This window comes from Haemorhous mexicanus, chromosome 28 (assembly GCF_027477595.1).
Source record: "Haemorhous mexicanus isolate bHaeMex1 chromosome 28, bHaeMex1.pri, whole genome shotgun sequence".
NCBI classification, from domain to species: domain Eukaryota; kingdom Metazoa; phylum Chordata; class Aves; order Passeriformes; family Fringillidae; genus Haemorhous; species Haemorhous mexicanus.
This window is the reverse complement of record NC_082368.1, coordinates 4330043-4341016: the sequence shown is the minus strand read 5'-3', so window position 1 is coordinate 4341016 and position 10974 is coordinate 4330043. Positions and strand designations below refer to the sequence as shown.

At 64.7% G+C, this 10974-nt stretch overlaps 3 protein-coding genes across 3 annotated transcripts; 2 read left to right on the top strand and 1 right to left on the bottom strand.

Annotated features, from left to right (window-relative positions):
• Positions 1–119: 119 nt before the first annotated feature.
• TCAP (titin-cap) lies at positions 120–1615 on the top strand. Its single transcript, XM_059869521.1, has 2 exons — positions 120–297; positions 966–1615. Exons 1-2 carry the CDS (start codon positions 152–154, stop codon positions 1219–1221), a joined length of 402 nt encoding a protein of 133 aa, XP_059725504.1. The 5' UTR covers positions 120–151; the 3' UTR covers positions 1222–1615.
• Positions 1616–2102: 487 nt separating this feature from the next.
• Positions 2103–4987, top strand: PNMT (phenylethanolamine N-methyltransferase). Its single transcript, XM_059869335.1, has 3 exons — positions 2103–2997; positions 3142–3349; positions 4469–4987. Exons 1-3 carry the CDS (start codon positions 2844–2846, stop codon positions 4902–4904), a joined length of 798 nt encoding a protein of 265 aa, XP_059725318.1. The 5' UTR covers positions 2103–2843; the 3' UTR covers positions 4905–4987.
• Positions 4988–5601: 614 nt separating this feature from the next.
• PGAP3 (post-GPI attachment to proteins phospholipase 3) lies at positions 5602–10884 on the bottom strand. Its single transcript, XM_059869422.1, has 8 exons — positions 10661–10884; positions 9954–10051; positions 9724–9876; positions 9008–9070; positions 8802–8863; positions 7890–8026; positions 7077–7281; positions 5602–6135 (listed from the first exon to the last, which is right to left on the bottom strand). The coding sequence occupies exons 1-8, from the start codon at positions 10845–10847 to the stop codon at positions 6072–6074; spliced, it is 969 nt and encodes a 322-aa protein (XP_059725405.1). The 5' UTR covers positions 10848–10884; the 3' UTR covers positions 5602–6071.
• Positions 10885–10974: the final 90 nt, after the last annotated feature.

Sequence of the window (10974 nt, the reverse complement as noted above, 5' to 3'; positions counted from 1 at the left end):
GGGACACACCCGTGGGTGCCACACACGTGTCCGAGGTGCCACCCCCCCCCCCCCCACCCCGACAGCGCTCGGTGCCAGCGGCGCGTCCCAAAATAGCCCCGGCGGGGCCATAAAAGCAGAACGGGCACGGGGAGGGGGGGAAAGAGGCACCATGGTGGGCCCTGGCATGGTGGGGGGCTCCAGGGGGCTGCTCTCGGCCCGCCTGGGCTGCCGTGTGCAGGAGGAGGACGTGGGCAGGAGGGAAACCTTCAGCGCCGAGTGGCTGGACCTGGAGCTCAGCTCCCGACCTGAGGAGGGGTGAGGGGCACGGCCAGGGGGGTGCCAGGGGGTGCCAGGGGTGCTGGGGGCACGGGGGGCACCGGGTGCTGGAGGATTTGAGGGGCTTTTTGTGGGGATTCTGAAATGTGGGGTTTCCGTGGGGTTGTGGAGGGCTCCAAGTGGCTCAAATTGTGGGGTCTCCAAAGGGGTTTGAGGGGTTCCAAGGGTCCCAAAATATGGGATTTCCATGGGTTTGTGGGGTGGTTCCAAAATTGGGGGTTTCCATGGGGGTTTGGGGCTGTAGGAGACTCCAGTGGGGTTTTGGGCAGCCCAGGGGTCCCAACTTGGGTGTTCCCGTGGGGTCTTGTGTCCCAAATTTGGAGGTTTCCAGGGGGTTTGGGGGTTTCCAAGGGTCCCTGTGGGGTCAGGAAAGCTCCAGTGAGGTGGTGGGGGGTACCCAAGAGGGATTGGGAAGGTCTCAGGGGTTCCTGTGAGGTAATGGGGGTCTCTATGGGGCAGGGGGAGGCCGAGGTTCCACAAGGGGCCAGGAGAACGTGGGGGGTCTCCAGCGGTTCCCGTGGGGCTGAGCTGGGACTTGGGGTGGTCTCCCATGGAGTGGGGCGGCACATGGGGGTCTCCGGGGGTCCTGGCGGGTCGGGGTGACCCCAAGGGGTCGGAGCAGGACGTGAGGGTCTCTCCGTGCCCAGGTGGTGCCGGCGGGAGGCGGACACGCAGCGCCGGGAGACGCTGGAGCAGCGCGGGGCCGTGCGGGTGCTGGAGCAGCGCTCGCCCTGGGGGCTGCTGCGGGTGGGGGTCCTGGGGCAGCCCCTGGCCCAGCACCTCCTGCCCTACGCCCGCACCCTCCCCGTGCCCCTCTTTGCCCCCTCAGACCTCCGCGGTGCCAAGGGGGGGATCCCCCGCACCCTCTCCCGCTCCCTCTCCCACGAAGCCCAGCGGGGCTGAGCGCGGCAGAGGGGCCGGGGGAGGTCGGGGTGGGGGGCAGGACGGTGATGTTGGGGGGCTGGGGGGATCCACACGCCTGGGTCTGCTCAGCCGCCCCGAAGAGGCAGCACAAGAAGGAGGGGGCAGGTGGGGGTGGGCTCCCATTCGCTTGGGACCCCACCCCGCTGCGGGCGTGGTGGAGGCCGGTGGGGATGAGGACCCCGCGGGTCGGGGGGCTCCCGCCCTTCGGGGGGCTCCCGGCAGCTCCGGCGTGACTCAGTTTCCCTGGCGAAAAGAAGGGAATGCGAGGATGAGGAACGCTGAAGCCCTGGGGGGGATGGAGGGGGGTGGGGGGGCTGTGGTGGGGTTGTACAAACCGTGGTCTTTGTACGGCAATAAAACGCCTACCTTGGCACGGCAGCGTCTTTTTGGGGGTTACAAGGGTGGGGGGCAAGATTTAGGGGGAGGGGGATTGTGTGTGGGATGGGGGAATGGGGGCACACGGGGAAACTGAGGCACAGCAGGGTGTCTTATGGGACTGGGGGGGTCTGGGTGGGGGGGTTGTGGTTATATAAACCCCCCCCCGCATCGCCCACCCGGTGCCAGGTTCTGCAATGTCCAGATTAGCTGTTCCCACTCCGGATCCCGCTGTCCCTGGGTTCCCGCCAGGCCCTGTCCCCTCCCTGTCCCCTCCCCCGGCTCCATCCCGCTCCTTCCTCCCAGGAGCCGCCTGTCCCTCCACCCTCACCCCCTGCAGCTCGGGCACCAGAAGGATTTGGGGTCTTACAACCCCCCCAGCCCCAAACGTGGGAACCACCCTGCTCCTTATCCCGGTGTGCTGGGAGCCCTGGGAGCACTGGGAGCTGGGAGCACTGGGAGCACTGGGAGCTGGCAGAGGTGCTGCTGGCTCCTGCCTGAGCTGGGCTGAGTCCAGCACGGGTGATGGAGAGCTCAGATGGGCCCATCCCAATCCCTTCCCATCCCCATCCCAAACCCTCCACATCATTCCAATGCCTTTCCATCCCTATCCCCATCTCAATCCCAATCCCCATCTTGTTCTAATCCCTTCCCATTCTCATCCCTGTCCTAATCCACCCAAATCCCTTCATACTTCCATCCCCATCCCATTCTAATCCTTTCCCATCCCAATTCCACACCATTCCTGTCCCTTCCCATCCTCATCTCATTTTTGCCCCTCTCTCAATTCCTTTCCATCTTCACCCCCTCTCAATCCCCCTTCATCCTCATCCCTCTCTCACCCTCTTCATCCTCATCCCTCTCCCAGTCCCTCTCCATCCTCATCCCGTGGGACACTCATGAGCTGGGGCAGCACAGGGGGGGTCACAGCCACATCTCGAGGTGGGGGGACAGAATCTCCCCGGCGCAGGGACAGAATTCCTGGATGCCCAGAGCCCGGCAAGAGCGGCGGAGCCGTTATCAGCTCCGGGATGGATCCGGCCGCGGCCCCGGGGCGCTGGCGCTAACCGGGTTAGGCGGGAAGGATGATGGATGGAGGGATGCGGGTTGGATGATGGATGGAGAGATGCGGGCTGGATGGATGGGGCCGTCGCGGCTCCCCGCGGCCCCCCCGGGCCGGGCAGGGATAAAAAGCGGCGGCGGGGCCGGAGCCGCAGCCCCTCGCCATGAGCAGCCCGGGTGCTCTCCGAGAGGGCTACGAGCACTTCGACCCCCGCGCGTACCTGCGCAACAATTACCTCCCGCCCCGCGCCGACTTCTCCTCCGAGGAGTTCGTGGTGCCCTGGAAGCTGCGATGCCTGGCCGAGACCTTCGCCAGCGGTGAGAGGAAGGCGACAGGGACCCTCAGTGGGGTGGGGAAACTGAGGCACGGAGCACGGGGGCAGCTCCACTGCTCCTCCCTGGTTTTCCCGGTCCCCCGGATTGTTGTGGGCATCCCCCCCTACATGTCCTGTCCCCTCCCAGGTGAGATCCGAGGGCGGACGTTGATCGATGTGGGCTCGGGCCCCACCATCTACCAACTGCTGAGTGCCTGCGACCACTTTGAGGAGATCGTGGCCACCGATTACCTGGCGGTGAACCGGGAGGAGCTCGGCCGGTGGGCGCGGGGCGAGCCCGGAGCCTTCGACTGGAGCCCGTTCATCCAGCACGTCTGCAAGATCGAGGGGCGCGGGTAGGGGGGCACGGGGGGGCGCGGGGGAGCCGGAGGGGGGTGCTGGGGTGGTCCCTGCTGGATTGTGTCCCCAAAATCCACGGGATCACAGATCCAGGTCCTCACAGATCCCTGTAGAACAGCGTCCCTGAATCCCGTGGGATCACAGCCAGGTTTTCCAACAGATGCTGGGGGGATCCCTACAGGACCCTGCCACCAAAATCCCACGGCATCACAGCCCCACATGCCCACAGACAGTGTTCCCAAATCCCATGGGTTCACAGCCCCCTGTCCCTGCAGGATCCCAGCCTCAGAAACCCATGGAATCCTGTCTCTGTGCCTGTGGATGAAGGGTTGATCCCCACAGGCTGTTCCCAAATCCCTGTGGCTCTTGGGTCAGTCCCTCCTGGATCCCATTTCCCCACATCCCCACATCCCTGCAGCTGCTGAGTTGATCCCCAGGAGATCCTGTCCCTTTGTCCCTGTGTGTGTTGGGTTTGCCCTGGTGCAGGATCCCGGGTCCCTGAGGGTTCTGGAATGGGCATCCCACCCCAGCATCCCTGCAGGATCCTGTCCCCACATCCCTGTGTGTGCTGGATTGATCCTGTCCCTACCTCCCTGGGTGTCCCAGGTCAATGCCCACCCAATCCCTGCTTCCCTGCACAATCCCACCCCAAATCCCTGCAGAATTCCATCCTCACCTCCCTTTGTCTGCTGGGTTCTTCCCATCCCACATCCCCGTGTGTGCCAAATCAATCCCATCCCTACATTCCCCTGAGTGTCAGGTTGATCCCCTCTCCTTATGCCCGTGGGTACTGGATTGGTCCCATCCCCACATCCCTGTGGGATTGATCCCATCCCCACATCCCTCTGGATACTGGATTGACCCCATCCCCACAGACACTAGATTGAACCCCCAACATCCCTGTCTGATCTAGATTGACCCCATCCCCACATCCCTGTGGACACTGGATTGATCCCATCCCCACGTCCCCGTGGGATTGACCTCATCCCCACATGCCCGTCTGGATTTATCCCACGCCCCCATCCCCGCGTTTTCCGGGTCAATCCCCTCCCCACACCCCCCAGCCCCCATCCCACTCCCCACCTCCCCTTTCCCCTGTTTCTCCCGCTCCTCAGGGAGCCGTGGCAGGACAAGGAGCGCCGTCTCCGCCAGCGTCTCCGCCGGATCCTGCCCATCGACGTTCACCGTCCGGAGCCGCTGGGAGCCCCGCTGCGCCCCCGCGCCGACGCGCTGCTCTCCGCCTTCTGCCTGGAGGCCGTGAGCCCCGACCGCGCCTCCTTCGAGCGGGCACTGGCCCATGTGGGGACCCTGCTGCGCCCGGGGGGCCACGCCGTGCTGCTGGGGGCCCTGGGCGAGTCCTTCTACCTGGCGGGTCCCGCTCGCCTGCCCGTGGTGCCGCTGCAGGAATCGGACGTGCGGGAGGCGCTGGCGGCCGCGGGGTTCGCGCTGCGGGAGCTGCGCAGTTACGCGATGCCCCCCGCGCTCCGCACCGGCGTGGATGATGTGGACGGGGTGTTCTTCGCCCACGCGCAAAAACCGCTGGAAACATGAGGGGAATTCCCGGGAAATGGCCGGGAAATGGCCGGGAAATGCCACCCTGCCCGGCAGCCCCGAGGGTGAGGAGGGATGGAGTCAGCTCCATCCCTCCGCACTGGAGGTGCTGGATGGTGACAATAAAGGCTGAGGTTGTGGCACAGGATGGTGACAATAAAGGGCAGAGGATGGTGACAATAAGGGCTGGGGTTGTGGCAGAGGATGGAGGTGCTAGGGTGTGGGGAGGGGGCACATGGAGATCTGGGGGTGTCAGGGACCCCTGGTTGGGGGGAAATGGGGCAGACAGAGGGGGAATGGGGTGAGAGCAGGGTGGGAAATGGGGTGCAGGTCAGGGGGAGGATGGGATGGGGGTTGGGGGTCTCCATAGGGGGATTTGGGGCATAAATGGGGCGCAGAGAGCAAGAACAGGGTGGGAAAGGGGGTGCAGGGCAGGGCAGGTATGGGGTGGGTGAGGGGTGCAAGGTGGGGTGTGCTGAGGGGACTGGGGAACACTGAGGGAGTTTGGGACACCTGGAGGGAATTTTGGGGCATGAGGGGTGGGACAGAGTGAAAGCAGGGTGGGAAATGGGGGGCAAGGGGTGGAAGCAAAAGGGAATGGGGTACACTGTGAGTGGGGGACAGACATGGGGGCTGGGGGGCACAGGGTGGCCTTGGGGCAGGGAGGGGACACGGAGAGGGGACAAGAAGCCACAGATTCACAGATTAAACTCAGCTTTATTCACATCCCACAACACACCCAGGGAGGGGGAAATGGGGGGGGCACAGCCCCTCTGGGCTGGGAGGGGGCACACCCAGCCCCAAGGCACCCACACAACACCCCCCACCCCTGCCAGAGCCCCCCCATGCACACAGGACCCCCCCCAAATCATCCATGTGTCCCCCAGCAGCCACTGTCACCTCATGGGGGGTCCCCAGCTCAGCACGGGGAGGGTTTGGGGGGGCTCAGCTGTCCTGGACCCCTCTGTGCCCAGCAGTGGGGGTGGGGTCCCACCCCCCCCCGGGGAGATGGGGGGCACGGGGGTCTGGGGGAGTAAAACAAACCTCAGAAGGCAACCGGGGGGGGCAGGAGGCTGTGGCCAGGGGGGGCTGGGAGGTTGCTTGGCACAGGGCAGGGCACAGCCCTGGGGGGGGCACGAGGGGCTCTGCCCACCCCCCCCAGCAGCTCTAGTCCACTTTGAAGAGGTCGGAGTTGGCCTTCAGGAGGTAGAGGCTGTCGTCCATCAGGAAACTGGGGGAACAAGGGGGGGGTTTAGGGGAACCTTGAACCCCAACACTGAGCACAGCAACCCCGGGGTCCCTCCAGCACCCCGATTTCAAGGTGGGGGTGGGGGTCTGTGCATGCCACAGGGACCAAGAACACCCCATGGGAAACTGGGGGGGGTGCTGAGCACCCCGATTTCAACAGAGGGGCTCACAGCAGCCACAGTGGGGTCCCCAACACCTCTGCTTCAAGGTGGGACTCCCAGCACTCCGTGGAAAACTGTGGGGGCCCTGAGCACCCCAGCTCCAAGAGGGGGACACTGAGAACCCTGAGCACTCCAATTAAGAGGGGAACACTGAGAACCCCACAGCCCTCAGCCCCCCAGTTCCAGGAGGGGGACACTGAGAACCCCACAGCCCTCAGCCCCCCAATTCCCACAGCCCTGAGCCCTCCAGTTCCAAGAGAGGGACACTGAGAACCCTACAGCCCTGAGCACCCCAATTCCCACAGCCCTCAGCCCCCCAATTCCAAGAGGGGGACACTGAGAACCCCAGAGCCCTGAGCACCCCAATTCCCACAGCCCTGAGCCCCCCAATTCCAAGAGGGTGAGGCTGAGAACCCCACAGACCACAGTGGGCCCTGAGTCCCCCATTTCCAAGAGGGATCCCCCAACAGAGTCCCAAACACCCCCCAGACCCCAGCACAGCCCCCCAAACCCCCGGGGGGAAGTTCTGCACCCCCAGACCTCCCTGGGGAACACGGGGAGTCCCTCATTCTTATTTCAATTTTATTTTAGATGGGATGGGGGGGTCACTGACCTGTAGAAGAGCACGTTGAGGGGGATGGACCCCAAACCCCAGCAGAGCCCCCCAAACCCCCGGGGGGAAGCTCTGCACCCCTGCACCTCCCTGGGGAACACATGGAGCCCCTCACCCCAATTTTAAATGGGGAGGGGGGGAGTCACAGACCTGTAGAAGAGCACGTTGAGGGGGATGGTCCCGATGTGCCAGAGCGCGTGGGCGTCCAGCACCCAGAGCAGGGGGGGGAAGTCGAGCAGCTCGAGCAGCGCCAGCGCCTGCAGCAGCAGCACCGCGGCCGCGCATTTCCACACGTGCGGGAGGCGCCGGCCCTGCCGCAGGCACCAGCGCAGCCACCACGCCACCGTCAGCATGCCTGGGAAAAGAGAGAACAGCGGCACGGAGGGCTGGGGGGCGGCCAAAGCACGGGGGGAACTGCTGGGGGAACAGGGAGGGGGGATCGGGGGCAGGGAAGTGCTCAAAGTGTGGTCAGCACTGCTGGAGAGACAGGAGAACACAGGGATGGGGGGGTGCTCAAACTCTGTCAGAATCCCTGGGGAAAACTGTGGGCATCAGGGACAGGGGGTGGCCAAACCCCAGTCAGAATTCCTAGGGAAACAGGGAGGATCAGGGACAGGGGGTGCCCAAAGCCTGTCAGAATTCCCGGGGAAACAGAGGAACACAGGCACAGGGGGTGCCCAAAGTGTGGTCAGTATTCCTGGGGAAACAGGAGAACACAGGGACAAAACCCCAGTCAGGATTCCTGGGAAAACAGGGGAGGGATCAGGGACAGGAGAGTGCCAACCCCTGGGCAAAACTCCATGAAAATGGGGAGCTCAGGAACGTGGGGATACCCAACCCCTGCTCAGCATTCCTGGGAAATTGGGGGCTCAGGGACAGGGTGGGGAGGGCACAGACTGACCCCTGACATGGCCCCAGTGCCCCCCAGTCCCTCCCAGTCCATCCCAGTGCCCCCCAGCCCACCAGCAGCAGCGTTGGCCACCAGGTTGTAGCCGTAGTCGAAGCGCACGAGGCTCAGGTAGGAGATGTGGCCAGCGAGGAAGAGCAGGAGGAAGGCCCTGAAGATGCTGATTAAGGCCGGGCGCTGCAGCCCCAGCGTCCTGTGGAGAAGGGGCATGGTCAGGGTCCTCCCAGTACGGCCCAGGGTCCTCCCAGTACAGCCCAGGGTCCTCCCAGTGTGGCTTAGGGTCCTCCCAGTACAGCCCAGGGTCCTCCCAGTACGGCCCAGGGTCCTCCCAGTGTGGCCCAGGGTCCTCCCAGTGTGGCCCAGGGTCCTCCCAGTACGGTCAGGGTCCTCCCAGTACAGGTCAGGGTCCTCCCAGTACAGGTCAGGGTCCTCCCAGTACGGCCCAGGGTCCTCCCAGTACGGCCCAGGGTCCTCCCGTGTGCTCCAGTGACGCCCAAGCTGGCCCAAGAGAGGCCAGCACCTTCCCCAGTACAGCCCAGTAGCCCCCAGTACAGCCCAGTGGCTGCCAGTATAGAAGTGGCAAGGTCCAGTGACCCTTCCCAGCATGACCCAGTGCCTCCCAGTACAGCCCAGTGCCTCCCAGTACACTCCCCAGTCTAGCTGTAGCCAGCCCCAGTGCCCCCTAGTCCATCCCCATTCCCCCCCAGTCAGTCCCCAGCGCCCCCCAGTCTGTCCCCAGCGCCCCCCAGTTTGTCCCAGTGCCCCCCAGTCTGTCCCCAGTGCCCCCCAGTTTGCCCCAGTGCCCCCCAGTTCAGCCCCAATGGTCCCAGTTCAGCCCCAGCGCCCCCCAGTTTGTCCCAGTGCCCCCCAGTTCAGCCCCAGTGCCCCCAGTTCAGCCCCAGTGCCCCCCAGTCTGTCCCAGTGCCCCCAGTCTGTCCCAGTGCCCCCCAGTCTGTCCCAGTGCCCACCTGACCCAGCACAGGTACACGGAGTGCAGGATGACGGCTGAAGCACAGAAATAATCCAGTTTCTGTGGGATTTGGGATGGCTGAGCCGTGCTGGCAGGGTGGGAAATTGGGGGGGGGGGGGGTCTGGAGCACCCCTGGGGACTTGGGGACACTCAGGGGGTGGCACTCTGGGGGCTGGGGACACTCTGGGGGTGGCACTGCCTCACCTCTGTCAGCGCCGTGTCCCTCGTGTGGAACACGGTGGACCAGAACCAGGCATTTAAGGAGACCTGGAAAAGGGGAAATTTGGGATTTTCCAGGAAAATCAGGGTCCCCCTCGGGTCAGGCCCCCCTCATTTGGGGGATGAGGAGGGGGGAGAGGGGGAAAATGGGGGGGAAGGGAAGGGGAGGGAGGAAAAGCGAAGGGAAAGGGAGAAAAGGGGAAGAGAGTGGAAATGGGAAGGGGAAGGAGGAAAAGGGAAGGGTGGGAGAGGGAGAAGGAAAAGAAAGGGGAAGGGAAAAGGAAAGGGGAAAAGGAAGAGAAAGGAGGGGGAAAGTGACAAAAAAGAAGGAAAAGAGGGGGAAAGGAGAGGGAAAAAGGAGGGAAAAGGATGGGAAAAGGGAGGGAGAGAGGAGGGAAATGATGGGAAAAGGGAGGAAAAAGGGGAGGGGAAAAAGGGAGGGGGAAAAGGGAGGGGGAAAAGGGAGGGGGAAAAGGGAGGGGGAAAAGGGAGGGGGAAAAGGGAGGGGGAAAGAGAAAAGGATGGGAAAGAAGAGAGAAATGATGGGAAAAGGGAGGGGGAAAAAAGGGAGGGGGAAAAGGGAGGGGAAAAAGAGAAAAGGAAGGGAAAGGGGTGGGAAAGGGGAGGGAAACAATGGGAAAAGGGAGGGAAACGATGGGAAAAGGGAGGGCAAAGGCTGGGCAGATGGCAGCAGGGCTCACCCAGGCGAAGGCGACGCAGGTGGGGTAGGTGGGGGCGGCGGGGGGCACGGCCGCCCGGTAGCGCAGCAGCATCACCAGGCTGGCCAGGCCGTTGAGGAAGGAGGCCAAGGCTGAGGCCGGCTCCTGGACAAACAGGAACCGGGAGAAGGGCCACTGGGAGGGGCCCGGGGGGTCAGCGGGCACGGGGGGATCCCGGTGTGCCCCCCAGCCCCGCCGGGAGCCGCGCTGACCTTGCCGTGGAACTGGGGCACGCGGTGCCCGCCCTGCTGGTACAGCCGCACCGTCTGCCACATGCACTCGTACTGGCACTCATCCCGGCACGTCCAGCCTGCGGGGCACACACCAGCACCTCCCAGTCTGCACCAGCGCCTCCCAGTATCCACCACGGGAGAGCCCCAGCCCAGCCCAGGGCAGGGGGAGCCGGTGGGCTTCACCCCCTGGCACCCCCAGCCTCACTGAGCAATCTGGAAGCACACCCAGCCATCCTCATGGTGACCAGTAGCTCCCAGTATGGTCCCTCCAGATAGTTCAGGGATGGCCCGACAGCGGTCCTGGCAAAGTCCAGTGTCCTCACAGTATGGCCCAGTGTCCCCAGTATGGCCCAGTGACATCCCCAGTATGGCCCAGTGACATCCCCAGTATGGCCCAGTGACTCCACTTCATAGCCCAGCACCTCCCAGTATAGACCAAAACCAGCCCAGTAGCCACCAGCACACCCCAGTGACAACCAGTACAGGCCAAGTGACCCTTAACACAGCCCCAGTGTCCCCCAGCATCACCCAGGGCTTCCCAGTTCAGCCCCAGTCCAGTCCCAGTCCTTCCCAGTCCCCCAACTCGGGGGCGTGGCTTCAAGTGAGGCGTGGCCCCGAGAGCAGCGCCCTGCCCATAGTGGGCGTGGCCTCGGGTCCGTCAGCCAATGGGCGCGGAGGGGCGGTACCTGTCAGGCCCATGTAGAGCGGCTGCCGGGCGCGGAAGTGCCGCAGCGCCGCCCCGGAGCAGTTCTGCCGCTCGCAGCGGCTCAGGCACTCCCGGTACAGCGGTTCCCGGTCCCCCTGCGAGCCCTGGGCCGGGCCCGGCGCCGCCGCCGCCATGAGAAGCAGCAGCAGCGCGGCCCGCGCCGCCATTGCCGCCCGGCCCGGCCGCTTCCGGCCCGCCCCGGAGATGGGGGCGGCGCGGGGCACTATGGGATATACCGCCCCCCCCCCGCCGGCCGCGGGAGGTGATGGGATATAGTCCCCCTGAGCGGGAGGA

What these genes read in the sequence shown, in the direction of transcription:
- TCAP (XM_059869521.1), top strand. Translation starts at nt 152, where the DNA reads ATGGTGGGCCCTGGCATGGTGGGGGGCTCCAGGGGGCTGCTCTCGGCC. An exon ending in AGCTCCCGACCTGAGGAGGG is followed by an intron (nt 298 to 965) that starts GTGAGGGGCACG and finishes CTCCGTGCCCAG; the next exon opens with GTGGTGCCGGCGGGAGGCGG.
- PGAP3 (XM_059869422.1), bottom strand. Translation starts at nt 10,847, where the DNA reads ATGGCGGCGCGGGCCGCGCTGCTGCTGCTTCTCATGGCGGCGGCGGCG. An exon ending in GGTGGCCAACGCTGCTGCTG is followed by an intron (nt 7,282 to 7,889) that starts GTGGGCTGGGGG and finishes CTCTTTTCCCAG; the next exon opens with GCATGCTGACGGTGGCGTGG. An exon ending in CTCAACGTGCTCTTCTACAG is followed by an intron (nt 6,136 to 7,076) that starts GTCTGTGACTCC and finishes TTGTTCCCCCAG; the next exon opens with TTTCCTGATGGACGACAGCC.
- PNMT (XM_059869335.1), top strand. Translation starts at nt 2,844, where the DNA reads ATGAGCAGCCCGGGTGCTCTCCGAGAGGGCTACGAGCACTTCGACCCC. An exon ending in GGCCGAGACCTTCGCCAGCG is followed by an intron (nt 2,998 to 3,141) that starts GTGAGAGGAAGG and finishes GTCCCCTCCCAG; the next exon opens with GTGAGATCCGAGGGCGGACG. An exon ending in TGCAAGATCGAGGGGCGCGG is followed by an intron (nt 3,350 to 4,468) that starts GTAGGGGGGCAC and finishes CCCGCTCCTCAG; the next exon opens with GGAGCCGTGGCAGGACAAGG.